Source organism: Molothrus aeneus, chromosome 3, assembly GCF_037042795.1.
Source record: "Molothrus aeneus isolate 106 chromosome 3, BPBGC_Maene_1.0, whole genome shotgun sequence".
NCBI classification, from domain to species: domain Eukaryota; kingdom Metazoa; phylum Chordata; class Aves; order Passeriformes; family Icteridae; genus Molothrus; species Molothrus aeneus.
The window spans coordinates 111,944,272-111,971,092 of NC_089648.1; the positions used below are offsets into that span (position 1 = coordinate 111,944,272).

The 26,821-nt window shown below is 54.7% G+C and overlaps 1 protein-coding gene across 3 annotated transcripts in view; it reads left to right on the forward strand.

Moving 5' to 3' along the window:
* The window catches only part of ADCY3 (adenylate cyclase 3), a 46,060-nt gene that overhangs the window by 5,665 nt on the left and 13,574 nt on the right, over nt 1–26,821 (forward strand). For all 3 annotated transcript variants that reach the window (XM_066547645.1, XM_066547643.1, XM_066547644.1), the window contains exons 2-11: nt 3,825–3,974; nt 9,138–9,268; nt 15,689–15,800; nt 17,285–17,412; nt 20,868–21,026; nt 21,099–21,261; nt 23,705–23,842; nt 24,985–25,127; nt 26,466–26,627; nt 26,717–26,804. In XM_066547645.1, coding sequence (XP_066403742.1) covers nt 3,825–3,974; nt 9,138–9,268; nt 15,689–15,800; nt 17,285–17,412; nt 20,868–21,026; nt 21,099–21,261; nt 23,705–23,842; nt 24,985–25,127; nt 26,466–26,627; nt 26,717–26,804 — 1,374 coding nt within the window. The remainder of the gene's footprint in view (nt 1–3,824; nt 3,975–9,137; nt 9,269–15,688; nt 15,801–17,284; nt 17,413–20,867; nt 21,027–21,098; nt 21,262–23,704; nt 23,843–24,984; nt 25,128–26,465; nt 26,628–26,716; nt 26,805–26,821) is intronic.

Here is a 26,821-nt window from a genome sequence, read left to right on the forward strand (position 1 = left end):
GGGATCCGTATCCGGAGCCCGGCCGTGCTTTTCCGGAACTTTCTGGCTGCGATTCCCGGGGGGCGGCGCCGCGTGATCCGCCCGGATCCCCCCCGGATCCTTTTTCCCAAAGCTTCTCCGGGGGGATCCTGAGCCCCGGGGATGCCCCGGGATCGCTCCCTCCCGGAGCTGCCTCATCCCCCGGCATTCCCAGGGTTTGTCCCCAAACGCGGCCTGAGGCTTTCCCTGGGGGTGGGAGCGGAGATCGGGGGCGGCGCGGGATCTGCTCATCCCGGAGATCCCGCGATCCCAGATTCCTGATGGTTCCTCCCAAAGGTCTCGTGATCCCAAATTCCAGCTCTTTCTTCCCAAAAATCCCGGGGTCCCAAATTCCCGCTCTTTCATTCCGAATGTCCCACGATTCCAAATTCCAGCTCTCTCTCCCCAAAGATCCCACGATCCCAAATTCCCACTCTCTTTTCCCAAAGATCCCGCGATCCCAAATTCCCGCTGTTCCCAAAAATCCTGTGATCCCAAATTCCTGCTCGTTTATCCTAATGATCCTGTGATCCCAAATTCCAGCTCTTTCTTCCCAAAAATCCCGGGGTCCCAAATTCCCGCTCTTTCATTCCGAATGTCCCACGATTCCAAATTCCAGCTCTCTCTCCCCAAAGATCCCACGATCCCAAATTCCCGCTGTTCCCAAAAATCCTGTGATCCCAAATTCCCACTGTTCCCAAAAATCCTGTGTTCCCAAATTCCAGCTCTTTCATCCCAAATTCCCGCTGTTCCCAAAAATCCTGTGATCCCAAATTCCTGCTCTTTCATCCCAAATATCCCACGATTCCAAATTCCAGCTTTTTCTTCCCAAAGATGCTGTGATCCTGAATTCCCACTGTTCTCTCCCGAAGATCCCACGATCCCAAATTCCCACTTTTTTTTTTTCCCGAAGATCCTGCGATCCCAAATTCCTGCTGTTCCCAAAAATCCTGTGTTCCCAAATTCCAGCTCTTTCACCCCAAATTCCCGCTGTTCCCAAAAATCCTGTGATCCCAAATTCCAGCTCTTTCACCCCAAATTCCCGCTGTTCCCAAAAATCCTGCGATCCCAAATTCCTGCTGTTCCCAAAAATCCTGTGATCCCAAATTCCAGCTCTTTCACCCCAAATTCCCGCTGTTCCCAAAAACCCTGGGATCCCAAATTCCCACTCTTTTATCCCAATGATCCTGAGATCCCAAATTCCTGCTCTTTCTTCCCAAAGATCCCACGATCCCAAATTCCAGTTTTTTCTTCCCAAAAATCCTGTGATCCCAAATTCCTGCTCTTTCATCCCAGAGATCCGGTGTTCCCAAATTCCAGCTCTTTCACCCCAAATTCCTGCTGTTCCCAAACATCCTGTGATCCCAAATTCCCGCTCTTTCATCCCAATGGTCCTGGGATCCCAAATCCCTCCTCTTCCTTCCCAAAGATCCGGTGATCCCAAATTCCCAATTTCCTCCTTAAGGTCCTTTGATCCCAAATTCCCACTGTTTTATCCCAAATTCCTGCTCTTTGTTCCCAAATATCCCGTGATCCCAAATTCCCGCTGTTTGATCCTGAGATCTCAAATTCTCTCCATTCCATCCCAAAGATCCTGAGATCCCAAATTCCCTCTCTTTCACCCCGAAAATTCCCCGATCCCAAATCCCTGCCCTTCCATCTCGAATATCCCGTGATCCCAAATTCCCTCGATTCCTGATCCCAAGGATCCCCCCCGATCCCGAATTCCCGCCGTTCTGTCCCGAAAATCCCCCGATCCCAAATCTCGGCCGCTCCAGCCTGAATTTCCCTGATCCCAACCCCCCCTCCCCCATTCCATCCCGTGATCCCAAATATCCCGAGTGTCCCAAATTCCCGAATATCCCAAATTCCCAGATTTTGGTAGTTTCCCACCCGCAGCTGCTGTCCAACGTGGCGCTGTACGCCTGCGTGGCGGCCATGATGGTGGGCGCCATGTTTTACATCATGGCCGACAGGAAGCACCGGAAGGCGTTCCTGCCAAATCCTGGTGTTCCATGCCGTGATCCCAAATTCCCAAATATCCCAAATCTGGGCCCATTCCCACCCACAGCTGCTGTCCAACTGCACGGCGGCCATGATGGCGGGCGCCATGTTGTACGTCATGGCTGACCGGAAGCACCGGAAGGCGTTCCTGCCAAATCCCGGTGTTCCAGCCCAAATATCCCAAATATCCCAAATTTTGGTGGTTCCCGTCCCCAGCTGCTGTCCAACATGGCGCTGTACGCCTGCGCGGTGGCCATGATGGCGGGCGCCATGTTGTACGTCATGGCCGACAGGAGGCACCGGAAGCCGTTCCTGCCAAATCCCGGTGTTCCATCCTGAATATCCCAAATTCCCAAATATCCTAAATTCCCAGATTTTGGTAGTTTCCCACCTGCAGCTGCTGTCCAACATGGCGCTGTACGCCTGCGCGGCGGCCATGATGGCAGGCGCCATGTTGTACGTCATGGCCGACAGGAGGCACTGGAAGCCATTCCTGCCAAATCCCGGTGTTCCATGCCGTGATCCCAAATTCCCAAATATCCCAAATCTGGGCCCATTCCCACCCACAGCTGCCATCCAACTGCACGGCGGCCATGATGGTGGGCACCATGTCGTACGTCATGGCCGACAGGAGGCACCAGAAGCCGTTCCTGCCAAATCCCAATGTTCCATCCTGAATATCCCAAATTCCCAAATATCCCAAATTTTGGTGGTTCTCGTCCCCAGCTGCTGTCCAATGTGGCGCTGTACGCCTGCGCGGCGGCCATGATGGCGGGCACCATGTTTTACATCGTGGCTGACAGGAAGCACCGGAAGCCATTCCTGCCAAATCCCGGTGTTCCCTGCCGTGATCCCAAATTCCCAAATTCCCAAATATCCCAAATCTGGGCCCATTCCCACCCACAGATGCCATCCAACGTGGCGCTGTACGCCTGCGCGGCGGCCATGATGGTGGGCGCCATGTCATATGTCATGGCCGACCGGAAGCACCGGAAGGCGTTCCTCCCAAATCCCGGTGTTCCACCCTGAATATCCCAAATTCCCGAATATCCCGGGTGTCCCAAATTCCCAAATATCCCAAATTTTGGTGGTTCCCGTCCCCAGCTGCTGTCCAACGTGGCGCTGAACGCCTGCGCGGCGGCCATGATGGCGGGCGCCATGTCGTACGTCATGGCCGACCGGAAGCACCAGAAGCCGTTCCTGCCAAATCCCGGTGTTCCATCCTGAATATCCCAAATTCCCAAATTCCCAAATTCCCAGATTTCGGTAGTTTCCCACCCACAGCTGCTGTCCAACATGGCGCTGTACGCCTGCGCGGCGGCCATGACGGCGGGCGCCATGTTTTACATCATGGCCGACAGGAGGCACCGGAAACTGTTCCTGCCAAATCCCGGTGTTCCCTGCCGTGATCCCAAATATCCCAAATTCCCAAATATCCCAAATATCCCAAATCTGGGCCCATTCCCACCCTCAGCTGCTGTCCAACTGTACAGCGGCCATGATGGCGGGCGCCATGTTGTACGTCATGGCCGACCGGAAGCACCAGAAGGCGTTCCTGCCAAATCCCGGTGTTCCATCCTGAATATCCCAAATTCCCGAATATCCCAAATTCCCAGATTTCTGTAGTTTCCCACCCACAGCTGCTGTCCAACGTGGCGCTGTACGCCTGCGCGGCGGCCATGATGGCAGGCGCCATGTTTACATCGTGGCCGACAGGAGGCACCGGAAGCCGTTCCTGCCAAAACCCAATGTTCCATCCTGAATATCCCAAATTCCCAGATTTTGGTGTTTCCCACCCGCAGCTGCTGTCGAACGTGGCGCTGTACGCGTGCGCGGTGGCGGTGGGCGCCATGTCGTACGTCATGGCCGACCGGAAGCACCGGAAGGCGTTCCTGGAGGCGCGGCAGTCGCTGGAGGTCAAACTCAACCTGGAGGAGCAGAGCCAGCAGCAGGTGGGGATTGGGAATGTGGGAGTTGGGAATGCGGGAATGGGGGAATGTGGGAATGGGAAATGGGAATGGGGATGGGAATGGGAAATGGGAAATGGGAAATGGGAAATGGGAAATGGGAATGGGGATGGGATTGAGGTCAAACTCAACCTGGAGGAGCAGAGCCAGCAGCAGATGGGAATGTGGGATTGGGAAATGGGATTGAGGAATGGGGATGGGACTGGGGATGGAATTGGGAAATGGGAAATGGGAAATGGGAATGGGATTGACGTCGAACTCAACCTGGAGGAGCAGAGCCAGCGGCAGATGGGAATTGGGAACTGGGATTTGGGAATGTAGGAATGCGGGAATGTGGGATTGGGAAATGGGGATGGGAACGGGATTAAGGTGAAACTCAACCTGGAGGAGCAGAGCCAGCAGCAGGTGGGAATTGGGAGCTGGGATTTGGGAATTGGGAATGTGGGAATGTGGGATTGGGATTGGGAATGGGATTGGGATCAAACTCAACCCGGAGGAGCAGAGTAAGCAGCAGGTGGGAATGAGGGAATGCAGGAATTGGGATTGGGAATGTGGGAATGAGGGAATGTGGGAATGGGGATTGGGAACAGCAATGGAGGCGGGAATGGGGATGGGAATGGGATTGGGAACGAGATCAGGAACTGGAATGGGTTTGGGAATGCTAATGAGGATGGGATGGGAATGGGATTGGGGATTGAGAATGAGATTGGGAACGTGAGCAGGAACGGGATTGGAAATGGGTTGGGAATGGGTTGGGAATGGGATTGGGGGTGGGATTAGGGATGGGGATGGGATTGGGAAAGGGAATGGGAATGGGAATGCAAACGAGATCAGGAACGAGAATGGGATTGGGAATGGGATTGGGACAGGGAATTGGGATTGGGAATGGGATTGGGACAGGGAATTGGGATTGGGAATGGGATTGGGAATGGGATTGGGATTGGGATTGGGAATGGGGCTATGAGGATTGGGAATGGGGCTATGAGGATTGGGAATGGGGCTGGGATAGCCAGCGGGATTTTGGGGTTGTGCTGGGAGGTGGGAACGGGGCGCCAGGTGGGAATGGGATGGGGAATGGGGCCGGGAATGGGATCGGGAATGGGATCGGGAATGGGGCTGGGAATGGGATCGGGAATGGGGCCGGGAATGGGATCGGGAATGGGGCCGGGAATGGGATCGGGAATGGGGCCGGGGATACCCGGAGGGATTTTGGGATCATGGTGGGGGGTGGGACCAGGGCGCCAGGTGGGAATGGGAATGGGATGGGGAATGGGGCTGGGATTCTTGGCAGGACCTTGGGATTGTTCTGGGAGGTGGGAACCGGATCCCAGGATTCCAGACTGATTCTGGAGCAGATTCCATCCGTGCTCCCACCGGGAAATCCGTGGGGCTGAGCCAGGCAGGGACTGGGGAGCTGGGAGGGACTGGGAATGTTCTCCTGGGAATGGGGACAGGGACACGGGAATCTCCTCCTGGGAATGGGGACAGGGACATGGGGCTGTTCCTTGGGAATTTCCTGGGAATGGGGACAGGGACACGGGAATCTCCAAGAATGGGGACAGGGACACGGGGCTGTTCCTTGGGAATGGGGACAGGGACACGGAGCCGCTCCTTGGGAATCTTCTACTGGGAATGGGGACAGGGACATGGAAACATTCCTTGGGAATCTCCTGGGAATGGGGACAAGGACACGGAGCCATTTCTTGGGAATGGGGACAGGGGCCCGGAGCCACTCCTTGGGAATGGAGAAAGGGACACAGGAGTATCCAGGAATGGGGACAAGGACATGGGAATCTCCTCCTGGGAATGGGGACAGGGACACTGGGCCATTCCTTGGCAATCTTCTCCTTGGGAATGGGAACAGGGAAATGGAGCCGTTCCTTGGGAATGGGGACAGGGACACGGGAATCTCCTCCTTGGGAATGGGGACAGGGACACAGGGCCGTTCCTTGGGAATCTCCTCCTTGGGAATGGGGACAGGGACGCGGAGCCTTTCCTTGGGAATCTTCTCCTGGGAATGGGGACAGGGACAGGGGGCCGTTCCTTAGGAATGGGGACAGGGACGCGGGGCCGTTCCTTGGGAATCTCCTCCTGGGAATGGGGACAGGGACGCGGGGCCGTTGCTGCGGTAACGGCTCTGCCGCGCTCTGGTGTTCCCGGCAGGATTCCCTGCAGGATTCCCGGGGGATCCTGGGCCTCGTTAGCCGAGCTCCGTGCGTCTCATGGAAATTCCACACGGAGCTGGGCGGGCCCGGCCCTGCTCCAGCTGCAGAACCGGCCCCAATCCAGGGATATCCATCCCTGATCCATCCCTGATCCATCCCCGACCCAGGGATATCCATCCCTGATCCATCCCCGATCCAGGGATATCCATCCCTGATCCATCCCCGATCCAGGAATATCCATCCCTGATCCATCCCTGATCCATCCCCGATCCAGGGATATCCATCCCTGATCCATCCCCGATCCAGGGATATCCATCCCTGATCCATCCCCAATCCAGGGATATCCATCCCTGATCCATCCCTGATCCAGGGATATCCATCCCTGATCCATCCCTGATCCAGGGATATCCATCCCTGATCCATCCCTGATCCATCCCCGATCCATCCCTGATCCATCCCTGATCCATCCCTGATCCATCCCCGATCCAGGGATATCCATCCCTGATCCATCCCTGATCCATCCCTGATCCATCCCCGATCCAGGGATATCCATCCCTGATCCATCCCCAATCCAGGGATATCCATCCCTGATCCATCCACGATCCATCCCCGATCCAGGGATATCCATCCCTGATCCATCCCCAATCCAGGGATATCCATCCCCGATCCATCCCCGATCCAGGGATACCCATCCCCGATCCATCCCTGATCCATCCCCGATCCATCCCTGATCCATCCCTGATCCATCCCTGATCAATCCCCGATCCATGGATATCCATCCCTGATCCGTCCCTGATCCATCCCATGATCCAGGGATATCCATCCCTGATTCACCCCTGGATTTGGGATTTGGGATTTGGGGTGTAGGATTTGGGATGTGGGATTTAGGGTTTGGAATGTGGGATGTTGGGTTTGGAATCTAGGATGTGGAATTTGGGGTGTGGGATGTGGGACTTGGGTTGTGGGATTTGGGATCTGGGATTTGGGATTTGGGATCTGGGATCTGGGATTCGGTGCTTTTCCCACGGATGGATCCCGGCAGGAATATTTCAATCCCGGTTTGCTCCCTGGGGAAGCTCTCAGGGATCCTTGGGGACCCCGGTGCGGATCCCGAGGTCACTCCTGGCGCCGTGTCCCGGAATTCTGAGAATTCCAGGATCCCGGAATGGTTTGGGACGGGATCCACGGCCCTTCAATCCCATCCCATTCCATCCCCACAATCCCAGACGGCTCCGGTTTTCCCTTGGGCACTCCCAGGGATCCGGGGATTCTCTGGGAATTCCAGCCCAGCCGGGAATTCCTCCCCGAATTCCATTTCCCCCTTTTTCCCAGGGAATTCCCTCCATTCCCAGCTCTCCCAGCCTGGCGTTGGATCCATCCCCATCCCGGATCCTCTCCGGGAAGGAATTCTGGGAATTCCCTGGGAATTCGGGGACTCCAGGAAGGGTCTCCCTTCCCTTTTCCATCCCCAACTTCCATAAAAATCCCTCGGGATGGATCCTGAGCCTCCTGGATCCCAGAATCCCGGAATGGTTTGGGTTGGGATCCATGGACCCTCAACCCCATCCCACATTCCAACCCCCGACTCCTCTCCGGGAAGGAATTTTGGGAATTCGGGACTCCACTTCCCCAAAAATCCCATAAAAACAAAAATCCCTGGGGATGGATCCTGAGCCTCCCGGATCCCAGAATCCCGGAATGGTTTGGGATCAGATCCCTGCATCTTCAACCCCATCCCCTTCCCACCCTTGACTCCTCTCTGGGAAAGAAATTTGGGACTCCCCTTTTCCTTCCCCAAAAATCCCATAAAAATCCCTGGGAATTTGGGACTCCCCTTTTCCAGCCCCAAAAATCCCATAAAAACAAAAATCCCTCGGGATGGATCCGGAGCGTCCTGCATCCCAGAATCCCGGAATGGTTTGGGGTGGGATCCACAGACCCTCAACCCCATCCCACATTCCAAATCCCGACTCCTCTCCGGGAAGGAATTTTGGGAATTCGGGACTCCACTTCCCCAAAAATCCCATAAAAACAAAAATCCCTGGGGATGGATCCTGAGCCTCCCGGATCCCAGAATCCCGGAATGGTTTGGGATCGGATCCATGCATCTTCAACCCCATCCCCTTCCCACCCTTGACTCCTCTCTGGGAAAGAAATTTGGGAATTCGGGACTCCACTTCCCCAAAAATTCCATAAAAATCCCTCGGGATGGATCCTGAGCCTCCTGGATCCCAGAATCCCGGAATGGTTTGGGGTGGGATCCATGGACCCTCAGCCCCGTCCCACATTCCAACCCCCGACTCCTCTCCGGGAAGGAATTTTGGGAATTCGGGACTCCACTTCTCCAAAAATCCCATAAAAACAAAAATCCCTCGGGATGGATCCTGAGCGTCCTGGATCCCAGAATCCCGGAATGGTTTGGGATGGGATCCCTGCATCTTCAACCCCATCCCACATTCCAACCCCCGAGTCCTCTCTGGGAAGGAATTTGGGACTCCCCTTTTCCACCCCCAAAAATCCCATAAAAATCCCTGGGAATTTGGGACTCCCCTTTTCCATCCCCAAAAATCCCATAAAAACAAAAATCCCTCGGGATGGATCCAGAGCGTCCTGGATCCCGGAATCCCGGAATGGTTTGGGGTGGGATCCACGGACCTTCAATCCCACCCCTGAGTCCTCTCCGGGAAGGAATTTTGGGAATTCCCTGGGAATTCGGGACTCCACTTCCCTTTTCCTTCCCCAAAAACCCCATAAAAATCCCTCGGGATGGATCCGGAGCGTCCTGGATCCCGGAATCCCGGAATGGTTTGGGGTGGGATCCACGGACCCTCAGCCCCGTCCCCTTCCCACCCCTCGCCGTTCCCAGGCTGCTCCAACCTTTCCCTGCAATTCCTGACCGGCGTCTCTCTCCCCCCCCGCTCCCCTCTCCGAATTCCCGATTTTTTTTCCCCGCCGGGAATTCCGCGTCCCTCGCCGGCGTCAGGAGCGGCTGATGCTCTCCATCCTGCCCAAGCACGTGGCCGACGAGATGCTGAAGGACATGAAGAAGGACCCGAGCCAGAAGGAGCTGCAGCAGTTCAACACCATGTACATGTACCGGCACGAGAACGTCAGGTCAGGCGCCCCGAAATTCCCGGGAAACCGCCCCAAAATCATGGGGGAAAAAACACCCCAAATTCACGGGAAACCGCCCCAAAATCATGGGGGAAAAAACACCCCAAATTCACGGGAAACCGCCCCAAAATCACGGGGAAAAAAACACCCCTAAAATTCCTGGGAAACCGCCCCAAAATCCTGGGAAAAAAACAACCCCAAAATTCACGGGAAACCGCCCCAAAATCCTGGGAAAAAAACCAACCAAATTCCTGGGAAACCACCCCAAAATCCTGGAAAAAAAACCAACGCAAATTCCCGGGAAACTGCCCCAAATTCCTGGGGGAAAAAACCCCACAAATTCCCGTGAAACTGCCCCAAAATCCTGGGGAAACACCAACGCAAGTTCCTGGGAAACCACCCCAAAATCCTGGGGAAAAAAACCAACCCCAAAATTCCCGGGAAACTGCCCCAAAATCCTGGGGGAAAAACCCCCCCAAATTCCTGGGAAACTGCCCCAAAATCCTGGGAAAAAACCCCCAAAATTCACGGGAAACCGCCCCAAAATCCTGGGAAAAAACCCCCCCACAAATTCCCGGGAAACCGCCCCAAAATCCTGGGAAAAAACAACCCCAAATTCCCGGGAAACTGCCCCAAAATCACGGGGAAAAACCAACGCAAATTCACGGGAAACTGCCCCAAAATCCTGGGAAAAAAACACCCAAAATTCCCGGGAAACTGCCCCAAAATCCTGGAAGAAAACCCACCCCAAATTCCCGGGAAACTGCCCCAAAATCCTGGGGGAAAAAAACCAAACAAATTCCCGGGAAACCGCCCCAAAATCCTGGGGAAAAAACCAACGCAAATTCCTGGGAAACTGCCCCAAAATCCTGGGGAAAAAACCCCAAAATCCTGGGGAAAAAACCCCAAAATTCCCGGGAAACTGCCCCAAAATCCTGGGAAAAAAAACACACAAAATTCCCGTGAAACTGCCCCAAAATCCTGGGGGGAAAAAAAAACAACCCCAAATTCCCAGGAAACTGCCCCAAAATCCTGGAGAAAAAAAACAACCCCATATTCCCGGGAAGCTGCCCCAAAATCCTGGGGGAAAAAAACCCCCAGAAATTCACAGGAAACTGCCCCAAAATCCTGGGGGAAAAAAACCACACAAAATTCCCAGGAAACTGCCCCAAAATCACAGGGAAAAAAACAACCACAAATTCCCAGGAAAATGCCCCAAAATCCTGGGAAAAAAACCAATGCAAATTCCCGGGAAACCGCCCCAAAATCCTGGGGGAAAAACCACCCGAAATTCCCGGGAAACCGCCCCAAAATCACGGGGAAAAAAACCCCCACAAATTCCTGGGAAACTGCCCCAAAATCCTGGGAAAAAACCACCCCCCAAATTCAAGGGAAACTGCCCCAAAATCCTGGGGAAAAAAAAACCACACAAATTCCCGGGAAACCGCCCCAAAATCCTGGAGAAAAAAACCAACGCAAATTCCCGGGAAACTGCCCCAAAATCCTGGGAAAAAAAAACCCCCACAAATTCACGGGAAACTGCCCCAAAATCCTGGGAAAAAACCAAACAAATTCCCGGGAAACCGCCCCAAAATCCTGGGGAATAAAAAAACCCCAAAATCACGGGAAATTGCCCCAAAATCCTGGGGAAAAAAAAAAACAAATTCCCGGGAAACTGTCCCAAAATCCTGGGGGGAAAAAACCCCCCAAATTCCCGGGAAACCGCCCCAAAATCCTGGGAAAAAACCACCCCACAAATTCCTGGGAAACCGCCCCAAAATCCTGGGGAAAAAACCCCAAAATTCCCGTGAAACTGCCCCAAAATCCTGGGGGAAAAAAACCGAACAAATTCCCGGGAAACTGCCCCAAAATCCTGGAAGAAAACCCCACAAATTCCCGTAAAACTGCCCCAAAATCCTGGGGAAAAAACCAACCCCAAATTCCCAGGAAACTGCCACAAAATCCTGGGAAAAAACCCCAAAATTCCCGTGAAACTGCCCCAAAATCCTGGGGGAAAAAAACCAAACAAATTCCCGGGAAACCGCCCCAAAATCCTGGAAGAAAACCCCACAAATTCCCGGGGAACTGCCCCAAAATCCTGGGGAAAAAAAAAAAAAAAAACAAATTCACGGGAAACCGCCCCAAAATCCTGGGAAAAAAACCCACCAAATTCCCGGGAAACTGCCCCAAAATCCTGGGGAAAAAAAAAAACCAAATTCCCGGGAAACTGCCCCAAAATCCTGGGAAAAAACCCACCCCAAATTCCCGGGAAACTGCCCCAAAATCCTGGGGGAAAAAAACCAAACAAATTCCCGGGAAACCGCCCCAAAATCCTGGGGAAAAAACCAACGCAAATTCCTGGGAAACTGCCCCAAAATCCTGGGGAAAAAACCCCAAAATCCTGGGGAAAAAACCCCAAAATTCCCAGGAAACTGCCCCAAAATCCTGGAAGAAAACCCCACAAATTCACAGGAAACTGCCCCAAAATCCTGGGGGAAAAAAACCACACAAAATTCCCGTGAAACTGCCCCAAAATCCTGGGGGGAAAAAACCAAACAAATTCCTGGGAAACCACCCCAAAATCCTGGGAAAAAACCACCCCACAAATTCCCGGGAAACTGCCCCAAAATCCTGGGGTAAAAAAAACCCAAATTCCCGGGAAACTGCCCCAAAATCCTGGGAAAAAACCAACCCACAAATTCCCGGGAAACTGCCCCAAAATCCTAGAAGAAAACCCCACAAATTCACAGGAAACTGCCCCAAAATCCTGGGAAAAAAACCCCCAAAATTCCCGAGAAACTGCCCCAAAATCCTGGGGGAAAACCAACGCAAATTCCTGGGAAACTGCCCCAAAATCCTGGGGGGAAAAAACCAAACAAATTCCTGGGAAACTGCCCCAAAATCCTGGGGAAAAAACCAACGCAAATTCCTGGGAAACCACCCCAAAATCCTGGGGAAAAAACCCCAAAATTCCCGGGAAACTGCCCCAAAATCCTGGGAAAAAAACCACACAAAATTCCCGGGAAACTGCCCCAAAATCCTAGAAGAAAACCCCACAAATTCACAGGAAACTGCCCCAAAATCCTGGGGAAAAAACCAAACAAATTCCTGGGAAACCGCCCCAAAATCCTGGGGAAAAAACCCCAAAATTCCCATGAAACTGCCCCAAAATCCTGGGGAAAAAGAAAAAACCCAAATTCCCGGGAAACCGCCCCAAAATCCTGGGGGAAAACCACCCCACAAATTCCTGGGAAACTGCCCCAAAATCCTGGGGAAAAAACCAACCCCAAATTCCCGTGAAACTGCCCCAAAATCCTGGGGGGAAAAAAAAACAACCCCAAATTCCCGTGAAACTGCCCCAAAATCCTGGGGGGAAAAAAAAACAACCCCAAATTCCCAGGAAACTGCCCCAAAATCGTCGGGGGAAAAAAACCCCCAAATTCCCAGGAAACTGCCCCAAAATCCTGGGAAAAAAGAAAACACAAATTCCCGGGAAACTGCTCCAAAATCCTTGGGGGAAAAAAAACAAACAAATTCCTCGGAAACTGCCCCAAAATCCTGGGGAAAAAGAAAAAACCCAAATTCCCGGGAAGCTGGGTGGGAATTCCCAAAATTCCTGCCTGTTCCGTGTGGAAAACATTCCCGGGAAAAACAACAGTGGGAATGCCAGAAATTCCCCCTCCTGCGATGGAAACGCTCCAGGAAAACGGGCAGGAATCCCCAAAATTCTGGTGCGGAAAACGTTCCTGGAAAATCAGCGGGAATTCCCGAAATTCCCCCATTCTGCCGGGAAAACGTTCCTGGAAAAACGGTGGGAATTGTCGAAATCCCGACGCAGAAAACGTTCGCAGGAAATCCCTGGGAATTCCCAAAATTCCCCCGTCCTGCACAGAAAACATTCCAGGAAAACCAGCGGGAATTCCCAAAATTCTCCCATTCCACGTGGAAAACCTTCCTGGAAAACTGGTGGGAATTCCCAAAATTCCAGTGTGGAAAACATTCCTTGAAAACCCTTGGGAATCCCCAAAATTCCCAAAATTCTGCACAGAAAATATTCCCGGAAAACGGGCGGGAATTCCCAGGATTCCCGCATCCTGTGCTGAAAACATTCCAGGAAAACCAGCGGGAATTCCCAAAATTCCCCCGTCCCGCGTGGAAAACGCTCCTGGAAAAACGGTGGGAATTGTCAAAATTCCAACGCAGAAAACGTTCCCAGGAAATCCCTGGGAATTCCCAAAATTCCCCCGTTCCACATTGGAAAACTGGTCCCGGAAAACCGGCGGGAATTCCTAAAATTTTCCCATTCCACATGGAAAATGTTCCTGGGAAAACAGTGGCAATTCCCAAAATTCCGGTGTGGAAAACATTCCTAGAAAACCCCCGGGAATTCCCAGAAATTCCCAAAATTCTGCACTGAAAATACTCCCGGAAAATCAGTGGGAATTCCCAAAATTCCCCCATTCCAAAACGTTCCTGGGAAAGCAGTGGCAATTCCCAAAATTCCGGTGTGGAAAACATTCCTAGAAACCCCCCGGGAATTCCCAGAAATTCCCAAAATTCTGCACAGAAAACATTCCCGGAAAATCATCGGGAATTCCCCGAAATTCCCAAAATTCTGCACAGAAAACATTCCCGGAAAACCAGCGGGAATTCCCAAAATTCCCCCGTTCCGCGTGGAAAACGTTCCTGGAAAATCGTCGGGAATTCCCAAAATCGGGATCGAGCTGGGATCGGGGTTTTCAGGGCGTCGTTTTTGCCAGATCCAGGATTTTTTTTTTGGGAGGGAAAAACCAGGAATGAGGAATTTGGGATTGAGTTTGTCGAGCGCCTTTTCCAACTTATCCCGGATTTTTTTTGGGGGGAAAAATATGGGAATGGGGAAGTAGGGACTGAGTTTGTATCGCCACATCCGGGATTTTTTTTTTTGGAAAACCGGAACGGGGAAGTCGAAGTTGAATTTTTTGAGAGTCGTTTTCACCAAATCTGGGATTTTTTTGGGTGGAAAAACTGGAATGAGGAATTTGTGATTGAGTTTGTGCTGCTAAATCCAGGAATTTTTTTAGGAAAAGCTGGGAATGAGGGAGCTGGGATCGAGTTTGTCGAGCACCATTTTGGCCTTATCCCGGATTTTTTTTGGGAAAAAATGGGAATGGAGAAGTTGGGATTGAGTTTGGGTCAACAGATCCAGGATTTTTTTTTTTTGAGGAAAATGGGAATGGGGAAGTTGGGATTGAGTTTTTGTCCAGCATCGTTTTCGCCTTATCCCAGATTTTTTTTAGGAAAAATGGGAATGTGAGAGTTGGGATTGAGTTTGTGTCACCAGATCCAGGATATTTTTTTTTGGGAAAACCAGAACAGGGAAGTCGAAGTTGAATTTTTTGAGAGTCGTTTTCACCAAATCTGGGATTTTTTTGGGTGGAAAAACTGGAATGAGGAATTTGGGATTGAGTTTGTGTCGCTGAATCCAGGATTATTTTTTTTTTTAGGAAAAGCTGGGAATGAGAGAGATGGGATTGAGTTTTTGTCCAGCATCGTCTTTGCCTTATCCCAGATTTTTTTAGGGGAAAAAATGGGAATGTGAGAGTTGGGATTGAGTTTGGGTCCCCACATCCGGGATATTTTTTTGTTTTTGGGGGGAAAATGGGAATGGGGAAGTTGGGATTGAGTTTTTGTCCAGCATCATCTTTGCCTTATCCCAGATTTTTTTTAGGAAAAATGGGAATGTGAGAGTTGGGATTGGGTTTGTATCCCCACATCCGGGATTTTTCTTTATTTATTTTGGGAAAACTGGAATGAGGAATTTGGGATTGAGTTTGCATCGCTGAATCCAGGATTATTTTTTTTTTTAGGAAAAGCTGGGAATGAGAGAGCTGGGATCGAGTTTTTGTCCAGCATCGTCTTTGCCTTATCCCGGATTTTTTTGGGGGGGAAAAGTGGGAATGTGAGAGTTGGGATTGAGTTTGTGTCACCAGATCCAGGATATTTTTTTGTTTTGGGGGAAAAATGGGAATGGGGAAATTGGGATTGAGTTTGGGTCAACAGATCCAGGATTTCTTTTTGGGAAAATGGGAATGGAGAAGTTGGGATTGAGTTTGTCGAGCATAGTTTTTGCCTTATCCCGGATTTTTTTTAGGGGAAAAATGGGAATGTGAGAGTCGGGATCGATTTTTCAGGGCGCCATTTTGGCCGCGCCCAGCATTTTTTATGGGGAAAACCAGAACGAGGAAATCGGGATCGCGTTTTTATCGCCACAACCCGGATTTTTTTTTTTTATTTTATTTATTTATTGTGGGGAAAACAAGGAGCGGGGAGGTTGGGATGGAGCACCCCCACGTCCAGGATTTTATTTTATTTCTTTTTTATTTTTTTTCCGGGATCGCGGGAAGCGGGGTCCGATCCCTGTTTTGCCCCTTTCGGCAGCATCCTGTTCGCCGACATCGTGGGCTTCACGCAGCTCTCGTCGTCCTGCAGCGCCCAGGAGCTCGTCAAGCTCCTCAACGAGCTCTTCGCCCGCTTCGACAAGCTGGCCGCCGTGAGTCCCGAAAAATCCACGGAATTCCCGGGGGGAAAAAATCCCCGGAATTCCCGAGGAAAAAAAGAAAAAAAAAAAAATCGGGGATGGGGTGCAGGAGGTCGGGAGGCCGTGAGGGGATGGAGGCGTTCAGGCTCTGCTGGGTGGGAAAAGGGATGGGAATGGGGAAAAATGGGAATGGGGAAAAATGGGGAATCCGAGGGTTTGCGTCGGGAGTTTTTCTGTGGGATTGTGGGAATTTGGGAATTGTTCCGGGAATTCTTTTGGGAGCTCCCAGAGGCAGCGCCCAGGAGCTCGTCGGGCTCCTCACTGAGCTCTTCGCCTGCTTGGACAGGCTGGCTGCTGTGAGTCCCACCTGTAATTCCCAAAAATCCATGGAATTCCAAGAAAAAAAATTCCCCGGAATTCCCGAAAAAAAAAAGAAAAAAAAAAAATCGGGGATGGGGTCCAGGAGGTCGGGAGTCCATGAGGGGATGGAGGCGTTCAGGCTCTGGGTTGGGAATGGGGAGAAAATGGGAATGGGGAAAAATGGGAATGGGGAAAAATGGGAATGGGGAAAAATGGGGAATCCGAGGGTTTGCGTCGGGAGCTTTTTTGCGGGATTGTGGGAATTCCGGGATTGTTTCGGGAATTCTTCTGGGAGTTCTGGGCTCCCAGAGGCAGCGCCCAGGAGCTCGTCGGGCTCCTCACTGGCTTGGACAGGCTGGCTGCCGTGAGTCCCACCTGTAATTCCCGAAAATCCATGGAATTCCCAGAAAAAAAATCCCCGGAATTCCCGAGGAAAAAAAGAAAAAAAAAATCGGGGATGGGGTGCAGGAGGTCGGGAGGCCGTGAGGGGATGGAGGCGTTCAGGCTCTGCTGGGTGGGAAAAGGGATGGGAATGGGGAAAAAATGGGGAATGGGGAAAAATGGGAATGGGAAAAATGGGAATGGGGAAAAATGGGAATGGGGAGAAAATGGGAATGGGGAAAAATGGGGAATCCGAGGGTTTGCGTCGGGAGCTTTTTTTTTGCGGGATTGTGGGAATTCCGGGATTGTTCCGGGAATTATTTTGGGAGCTCCCAGAGGCAGCGCCCAGGAGCTCGTCGGGCTCCTCACCGGCTTGGACAGGCTGGCTGCTGTGAGTCCCACCCAAAATTCCCGAAAATCCGCGGAATTCCCAGAAAAAAAAATCCCCAGAATTCCCGAAAAAAAAAGAAAAAAAATATCTGGGATGGGGTGCAGGAGGTCGGGAGGCCGTGAGGGGATGGAGGCGTTCAGGCTCTGGTGGGTGGGAATGGGGAAAAATGGGAATGGGGAAAAAATGGGAATGGGGAAAAATGGGAATGGGAAAAATGGGAATGGAGAAAAATGGGAATGGGGAAAAATGGGAATGGGAAAAAATGTGGAATCCGAGGGTTTGCGTCGGGAGCTTTTTTTTTTGCGGGATTGTGGGAATTAGCGGGATGGTTCCGGGAATTCTTCTGGGAATTCCGGGTTCCCAGAAGCATCACCAGCTGCGGATCAAGATCCTGGGGGATTGCTACTACTGCATCTGCGGGCTGCCGGAATTCCGGGAGGACCACGCGGCCTGCTCCATCCGGATGGGGCTGGCCATGGTGGAGGCCATCGCGTAAGGGACCGAGGGGAACCGGGAATTCGGGAACTGGGGATCGGGGACCGGGGATTGGGAGTTGGGAAGTGGGGATTGGGAGTTGGGGATTGGGGATTGGGAGTTGGGGATTGGGAAATGGGGATTGGGGATTGGGGATTGGGAGTTGGGGATTGGGAAATGGGGATTGGGGATTGGGGATTGGGAGTTGGGGATTGGGGATTGGGAGTTGGGGATTGGGAAGTGGGGATTGGGGATTGGGAAGTTGGGAGTTGGGAAGTGGGAATTGGGAATGGGAATGGGATGGGATGGGATGGGATGGGAATGGGAATTTTGGGGTGGGAATGGGAATTTTGGGCTGGGATGGGACGGGAAGGGAATGGGAATGGGAATGGGAATTGGGATGGGATGGGAATGGGAATAGGGATGGAAATTGGTATTGGGATGGGAATGGGGATGTGGATGGGAATTGGGATTGGGATTGGGATGGGATGGGAATGGGGTGTGATTGCTGACGATGGGGGCCGGGCGGTGCTGAGGCCGCATTCCCTGCGGATACCCTGCCCTCCATGCTGACATTCCCCGTGGCCATTCCCAGTTCCCCATTCCCAGTTCCCCATTCCCAGTTCCCATTCCCAGTTCCCCATGGCCATTCCCAGTTCCCCATTCCCAGTTCCCATTCCCAGTTCCCATTCCCAGTTCCCCATGGCCATTCCCAGTTCCCATTCCCAGTTCCCCATTCCCAGTTCCCCATTCCCAGTTCCCATTCCCAGTTCCCATTCCCAGTTGCCCATGGGCCATTCCCAGTTCCCCATTCCCAGTCCCCATTCCCAGTCCCCATTCCCAGTTCCCATTCCCAGTTCCCATTCCCAGTTCCCCGTGGCCATTCCCAGTTCCCCATTCCCAGTCCCCATTCCCAGTTCCCATTCCCAGTTCCCCATTCCCAGTTCCCCATTCCCAGTTCCCCATTCCCAGTCCCCATTCCCAGTCCCCATTCCCAGTCCCCATTCCCAGTTCCCCGTGGCCATTCCCAGTTCCCATTCCCAGTTCCCCATTCCCAGTTCCCATTCCCATTCCCCATTCCCAGTTCCCATTCCCAGTTCCCATTCCCATTCCCCATTCCCAGTCCCCATTCCCAGTTCCCCATTCCCAGTTCCCCATTCCCAGTTCCCCATTCCCAGTTCCCCGTGGCCATTCCCAGTTCCCATTCCCAGTTCCCATTCCCATTCCCCATTCCCAGTTCCCATTCCCAGTTCCCCATTCCCAGTTCCCCATTCCCAGTTCCCATTCCCATTCCCCATTCCCAGTTCCCATTCCCAGTTCCCATTCCCAGTTCCCCATTCCCAGTTCCCCGTGGCCGTTCCCCATTCCCAGTTCCCCATTCCCAGTTCCCCATTCCCAGTTCCCCATTCCCAGTTCCCCGTGGCCATTCCCAGTTCCCATTCCCAGTTCCCATTCCCATTCCCCATTCCCAGTTCCCATTCCCAGTTCCCCATTCCCAGTTCCCCATTCCCAGTTCCCCATTCCCAGTTCCCATTCCCATTCCCCATTCCCAGTTCCCCATTCCCAGTTCCCATTCCCAGTTCCCCGTGGCCATTCCCAGTTCCCATTCCCAGTTCCCATTCCCAGTTCCCCATTCCCAGTTCCCATTCCCAGTTCCTCATTCCCATTCCCCATTCCCAGTTCCCATTCCCAGTTCCCCGTGGCCATTCCCCATTCCCAGTTCCCATTCCCAGTTCCCATTCCCAGTTCCCATTCCCATTCCCCATTCCCAGTTCCCCATTCCCAGTTCCCATTCCCATTCCCCATTCCCAGTTCCCATTCCCAGTTCCCATTCCCAGTTCCCCATTCCCATTCCCCATTCCCAGTTCCCATTCCCAGTTCCCATTCCCATTCCCCATTCCCAGTTCCCCATTCCCAGTTCCCATTCCCAGCTCCCACGGCCACCCTCCCTCACGTTCTGCACCCAGTGCAGGATCAGCCGGCTCTGGCCATTCCCGGGCCCCGTGGCCGTCCCCATTCCCCAGACATTCCCTGTGTCCCCTCGGTCCCCGGGGCCACCCCGGTTCCCATGGCTGCTGCTCGGTGCCGGGGCGGGCGCGCGCGAGGCCGTGAACATCCAACATCCCCCATTCCCCATTCCCCACTCACCATTCCCCATTCCCCATTCCCCACTCACCATTCCCCATTCCCCATTCCCCACTCACCATTCCCATGTCCCCACGGTGTCCCCATGTCCCCATGGTGTCCCCAATGTCCCAGCTCGGTGCTGGAGCAGACGCACACGACCGTGAACATCCAACATCCCCCACTCACCATTCCCCATTCCCCATTCCCATGTCCCCACGGTGTCCCCACGGTGTCCCCACTGTCCCAGCTTGGTGCTGGGGCGCACGCGCACGGCCGTGAACATCCAACATTCCCCATTCCCCATTCCCCATTCCCGTGTCCTCACGGTGTCCCCACGGTGTCCCCACTGTCCCAGCTTGGTGCGGGAGCGCACGCGCACGGCCGTGAACATCCAACATTCCCCATTCCCCATTCCCATGTCCCCACGGTGTCCCCACGGTGTCCCCACGGTATCCCCACGGTGTCCCCATGTCCCAGCTCGGTGCGGGAGCGCACACGCACGGCCGTGGACATTCCCCATTCCCCATTCCCCATTCCCATGTCCCCACGGTGTCCCCACGGTGTCCCCATGCTGTCCCTGCTCGGTGCGGGAGCGCACGCGCACGGCCGTGGACATTCCCCATTCCCCATTCCCCATTCCCATGTCCCCACGGTGTCCCCACGGTGTCCCCACTGTCCCAGCTCGGTGCGGGAGCGCACGCGCTCGGCCGTGGACATTCCCCATTCCCCATTCCCATGTCCCCACGGTGTCCCCACGGTGTCCCCATGTCCCCACGGTGTCCCCATGTCCCAGCTCGGTGTGGGAGCGCACACGCTCGGCCGTGGACATTCCCCATGATGTCCCCCATTCCCGGTGACCATTCCCATGTCCCCACGGTGTCCCCACGGTGTCCCCATGTCCCAGCTCGGTGCGGGAGCGCACGCGCACGGCCGTGGACATTCCCCATTCCCCATTCCCCATTCCCATGTCCCCATGGTGTCCCCATGTCCCCACGGTGTCCCCATGCTGTCCCAGCTCGGTGCGGGAGCGCACGCGCACGGCCGTGGACATTCCCCATTCCCCATGACCATTCCCATGTCCCCACGGTGTCCCCACGGTGTCCCCACGGTGTCCCCATGTCCCAGCTCGGTGCGGGAGCGCACGCGCACGGCCGTGGACATCCAACATTCCCCATTCCCCATTCCCATGTCCCCACGGTGTCCCCATGGTGTCCCCACGGTGTCCCCACGGTGTCCCCATGTCCCAGCTCGGTGCGGGAGCGCACGCGCACGGCCGTGGACATTCCCCATTCCCCATGACCATTCCCATGTCCCCACGGTGTCCCCACGGTGTCCCCATGTCCCAGCTCGGTGCGGGAGCGCACGCGCACGGCCGTGGACATGCGCGTGGGCGTGCACAGCGGCGCCGTGCTGGGCGGCGTGCTGGGCCAGAAGCGCTGGCAGTACGACGTCTGGTCCACCGACGTCACCGTGGCCAACAAGATGGAGGCGGGCGGCATCCCCGGGTGAGTGTCCCCGCGCCGGGGGCGGCCGCGGCGGCCGCGGTGGCGCCGAGGTGACGGCGGTGGCCGCGGCAGGCGCGTGCACATCTCGCAGAGCACCGTGGACTGCCTGAAGGGAGAGTTCGAGGTGGAGCCGGGCGAGGGCGGCTCCCGCTGCGAGTACCTGAGGGACAAGGGCATTGTCACCTACCTGGTGGTGGTCCCCAAGCAGGGGCTGCGGCACGGCGTCAACGGCGTGGTGAGCGCCAGCCCTGGGGACAGCGGGGACAATGGGGGGGACATGGGTGTGGGGACATTGACGTTGATTGTGTCAATGGCGTGGTGAGCGCCACCCCTGGGGACAGCGGGGACAATGCGGGGGACATGGCTGTGGGGACATTGACGTTGATTGTGTCAGTGGCGTGGTGAGCGCCACCCCTGGGGACAGCGGGGACAATGCGGGGGACATGGGTGTGGGGACATTGTCACTGGTTGTGTCAGTGGCATGGTGAGTGGCACCAATGGGGACAGCGGGGACATTGAGGGGGACATGGGTGTGGGGACATTGATGTTGATTGTGTCAGTGGCGTGGTGAGTGGCACTGCTGGGGACAGCGGGGACAATGCGGGGGACATGGGTGTGGGGACGTTGTCACTGGTTGTGTCAGTGGCATGGTGAGTGGCACCAATGGGGACACTGGGTCATGGGTATGGGGACATTGACGTTGATTGTGTCAGTGGCATGGTGAGCGCCACCCCTGGGGACAGCGGGGACAATGCGGGGGACATGGGTGTGGGGACGTTGACATTGATTGTGTCAGTGACGTGGTGAGCGCCAGCGCTGGGGTCAGCGGAGACAATGAGGGGGACATGGGTGTGGGGACATTGACGTTGATTGTGTCAGTGGCGTGGGGAGTGGCACTGCTGGGGACAGCAGGGACAATGCGGGGGACACTGGGGACATGGGGTATGGGGACATTGTCGTTGATTGTGTCAGTGGCGTGGTGAGTGGCACCGATGGGGACAATGGGGACAATGGGGACATGGGTGTGGGGACATTGTCACTGGTTGTCCTGTGACGTGGTGAGCGGCACCAATGGGGACAGCAGGGACACGGGGACATGGGTGTGGGGACATTGTCGCTGATTGTGTCAATGGTGTGGGGAGTGGCACCGATGGGGACAATGGGGACACTGGGGGGGACATGGGGACATGGGTGTGGGGACATTGAGGTTGGTTGTGTCAATGGCGTGGTGAGTGGCACCGGTGGGGACAGAGGGGACAATGGGGGGGACATGGGGACATGGGTGTGGGGACATTGTCACTGATTGTCCCATGGTGTGGTGAGTGGCATTGCTGGGAACAGTAGGGACATTGAGGGGGATACAGGGGACATGGGTGTGGGGACATTGTCACTGATTGTGTCAATGGCGTGGGGAGTGGCACCAATGGGGACACTGGGGACATGGGTGTGGGGACATTGACATTGATTGTCCTGTGACGTGGTGAGTGACACCAATGGGGACACTGGGACATGGGTGTGGGGACATTGTCGCTGATTGTGTCAATGGCATGGGGAGTGGCACCAATGGGGACAATGGGGACAATGGGGGGGACAATGGGGACATGGGTGTGGGGACATTGAGGTTGGTTGTGTCAATGGCGTGGGGAGTGGCACCGATGGGGACAATGGGGACACTGGGGGGGGGCATGGGGACATGGGTGTGGGGACATTGTCACTGATTGTCCTGTGACGTAGTGAGCGCCACCCCTGGGGACAGCAGGGACACTGGGTCATGGGTGTGGGGACATTGACGTTGATTGTGTCAATGGCGTGGGGAGTGGCACCAGTGGGGACAGCGGGGACATTGAGGGGGACATGGGTGTGGGGACATTGATGTTCATTGTGTCAGTGGCATGGTGAGTGGCACCGATGGGGACAGCGGGGACAATGGGGACATGGGGTATGGGGACATTGTCACTGATCGTGTCAACGGCGTGATGGGTGGCACCAATGGGGACACTGGGGACATGGGGTATGGGGACATTGAGGTTGATTGTGTCAGTGGCATGGTGAGTGGCACCCCTGGGGACAGCGGGGACAATGCGGGGGACATGGGTGTGGGGACATTGACGTTGATTGTTTCAATGGCGTGGGGAGTGGCACTGCTGGGGACAATGGGGACAATGCGGGGGACACTGGGGACATGGGGTATGGGGACATTGATGTTGATTGTTTCAATGGCGTGGGGAGTGGCACCGATGGGAACAATGGGGACAATGGGGACATGGGTGTGGGGACATTGTCACCGATTGTCCCATGGCGTGGTGAGTGCCACCGGTGGGGACAGCTGGAACACGGGGACATGGGTGTGGGGGGACACCCAGGGTGACCGCATGCCACCACAGGCACTGTCACTGACTGTGTCCCACGGTGTGACGGGTGGCACTGGTGACACAGTGACACAGTGACACAGTGACACGGTGTCACCCACCATGCCCCTGTCCCCCACAGAAGCTGTCCCTGACTGTGTCCCACGGTGTGACGGGTGGCACTGGTGACACAGTGACACAGTGACACAGTGTCACCCACCACGCCCCTGTCCCCCACAGAAGCTGTCCCTGACCGTGTCCCACGGTGTGACGGGTGGCACTGGTGACACAGTGACACAGTGTCACCCACCACGCCCCTGTCCCCCACAGAAGCTGTCCCTGACCTCGTCCCACGGCGTGTCCCCTCCTCCTGTCACCACCAACGGTGGCCTCAGCCCGGAGCCCCCCGAGGACACCGAGCGCGGCCGCAGCAGCTCCGTGGAGCTTGACGACGACGACGACACCGAGGTACCCAAACTGTCCCCAGGGTGTCCCCAGGGTGTCCCCAGGGTGTCCCCAGGCTCCCAACCCCGTCCTTCCTGAGCCCCCAGTGGCGGCTGCGGTACCCAGAACTCCCCTTGGTGTCCTCAGGGTGTCCCCAGGGTGTCCCTGGGCTGCCCCTGCCATGTCCCCAGGGTGTCCCCAGGGTGTCCCCAGGGTGTCCCCATGGTGTCCCCTTGGTTTCCCGGCCTTGTCCCCACGTTGTCCCCACGGTGTCCCCTCAGTGTCCCCATAGTGTGCCCTTGGTGTCCCTGCCGTGTCCCCACAGTGTCCCCATGTTGTCCCCTTGGTGTCCCTGGGGTGTCCCCATGGTGTCTCCTCAGTGTCCCCTCAGAGTCCCCAGGGTGTCCCCTCGGTGTCCTGCCCTGTCCCTGCAGTGTCCCCTCGGTGTCCCTGCCCTGTCCCTGCAGTGTCCCCAGGGTGTCCTCACAGTGTCCCCTCGGTGTCCCCTTAGTGTCCCCACAGTGTCCCTGGGCTGTCCCTGCAGTGTCCCCGCAGTGTCCCCACGGTGTCTGTGCATTGTCCCCTTGGTGTCCCTGGGGTGTCCCCATGGTGTGTCCCCAGTGTCCCCTCAGAGTCCCCAGGGTGTCCTGGCAATGTCCCCACGGTGTCCCCACGGTGTCCCCAGGTTCCCAACCCGTCGTTCCCCAATCCACGCCGGCGGCTGCAGCTGCGGGACCTGGCCGAGCGCGTGCTGTCCCCAGGCTGTCCCCAGGCTGTCCCTGGGCTGTCCCCAGGGTGTCCCCGTGGTGTCCTGGCAGTGTCCCCATGGTGTCCCCAGGTTCCCAACCCTTCATTCCCAAACCCGCGCCGGCGGCTGTGGCTGCGGGACCTGGCCGAGCGCGTGGTGTCCCCAGGGTGTCCCCAGGGTGTCCCCAGGCTGTCCCTGGGCTGTCCCCAGGGTGTCCCCGTGGTGTCCTGGCAATGTCCCCAGGCTGTCCCCAGGGTGTCCTGGCAATGTCCCCATGGTGTCCCCAGGTTCCCAACCCTTTGTTCCCCAATCCGCGCCGGCGGCTGCAGCTGCGGGACCTGGCCGAGCGCGTGCTGTCCCTGTGGTGTCCTGGCAATGTCCCCATGGTGTCCCCTCAGTGTCCCCACGTTGTCCCCAGGTTCCCAACCCTTCGTTCCCGAACCCGCGCCGGCGGCTGCGGCTGCGGGACCTGGCCGAGCGCGTGTCGGGGGCGGCGCAGAACGAGCAGGAGCTGAACCGGCTGCTGAACGAGGCCCTGCTGGAGCGCGAGAGCATCCAGGCGTGAGTGGCCCCGGAACTGCCGCGAATTCGCCCCAAAAATCCCCTCAGGAATTCACAAAAGTCTCAGAAACTCACAAAAATTCAAAAAAAACCAACCCTGAAATCCACGGAAAATTAAAAAAAAACCATCCTGAAAATTCCCAGAAATTCCCACAACTTCCTGAGAATTTTCCAAAATTCCTGAATACCACAAAAATTGTCGAAGATTTCTGAAATATCCCCAAAAAAACCCCCAAAATTCCCCCAAAATTCCTGAAAAATACCTCCCAAAAAATCCTGAAAATTATTCCCCAAAACTCCCACGAATTCCCAAAAAAAGCCCAATATTTCCCTGAAACTCCCTAAAGTCCCTCCAAATTCCTGAAAATGTGCACAAATTCCCAAAAATTCCCCCAAACCCCTCAAAACTCCTGAAAATTCCCAAAAGCATCCCAAAACAATCCCATAAAATCCCTAAAATTCCCAAAAAATTCTCAAAACAATCCCCCCAAATACCTGCAAAAATTCCCAAAAGATCCCCAAGAAATCCCAAAAAAATTCCCCAAAAAAATCCCCCCCAAAAAAAAATCCCCAAAAAACCCCCAGAAAATCCCCCAAAATATCCCCCCTAAAAAACCCCAAAAATTCCCAAAAATCCCCCAAAAATCTGCAAAAATACACAAAAAATCCCAAAAAAATCCCAAAAAAATCCCCCCAAAATGCCCCCAAAAATCCCAAAAAATAAAAAATAAAATTCCAAAAAATCCCAAAAATTGAAAAAATACCCAAGAATCCCCCCAAAAATCCCCAAAAATCTGCAGAAACTCCCAAAAAATCCCCCAAAAAATCTGAAAAAAGTCTCCAAAAAATGCCAAAAAATCCCCCCCAAAAAATCCCCAAAAATCCCCCAAAAGTCCCCAAAAATCCCCCATTAAATCCCCCCAAAAATCTGCAAAAATTCCCAAAAATCGCCCAAAAAAACGCCAAAAAAATCCCCAAAACTCCCCCCAAAATCTGCAAAAATTCCCAAAAAATCACCTAAAATATCCCCCCAAAATTCCCAAAAAATCCCAAAAAATCCCCCAATAAATCCCCCCCAAAATCTACAAAAATCCCCAAAAAATCCCCAAAAATCCTCCAAAAAACCCCCAAAAAATCCCCACAAAAATCCCCACAAAATTCTCCAAAAATTTGCAAAAATTCCCCAAAAAATCCCCAAAAACCCCCCAATAAACCCCCACAAAAATCTGCAAAAATTCCCAAAAAATCGCCAAAAAATCCCAGAAAAGTCTCCAAAAAACCCCCCAAAAATTCCCCCCAAAAAACCCCAAATCCCCCAAACGCCCCCAACCCGCCCAGGCTGAAGGGCCGGAGCACGTTCCGGCTGTCGCTGCGCTTCACCGACCCCGACATGGAGACGCGCTACTCGGTGGAGAAGGAGAAGCAGAGCGGCGCCGCCTTCAGCTGCTCCTGCGTCGTCCTCGTCTTCACCGCCCTGCTGGAGGCCGCCATCGACCCCTGGTAGGGCCTGGGGACACCTTGGGGACACCTTGGGGACACCTCAGGTGGCGCCCAGACCATCACCCTCTGACCTCCGACCTTGCGGGCAGGTTGGTGGCCAACTACGTGACCTTCGCGGTGGGCGAGGTGCTGCTGGTGGGGCTGACGCTCTGCTCCTTGGCCGCCATCTTCCCGAGGGTGAGGAGGGGACGCGC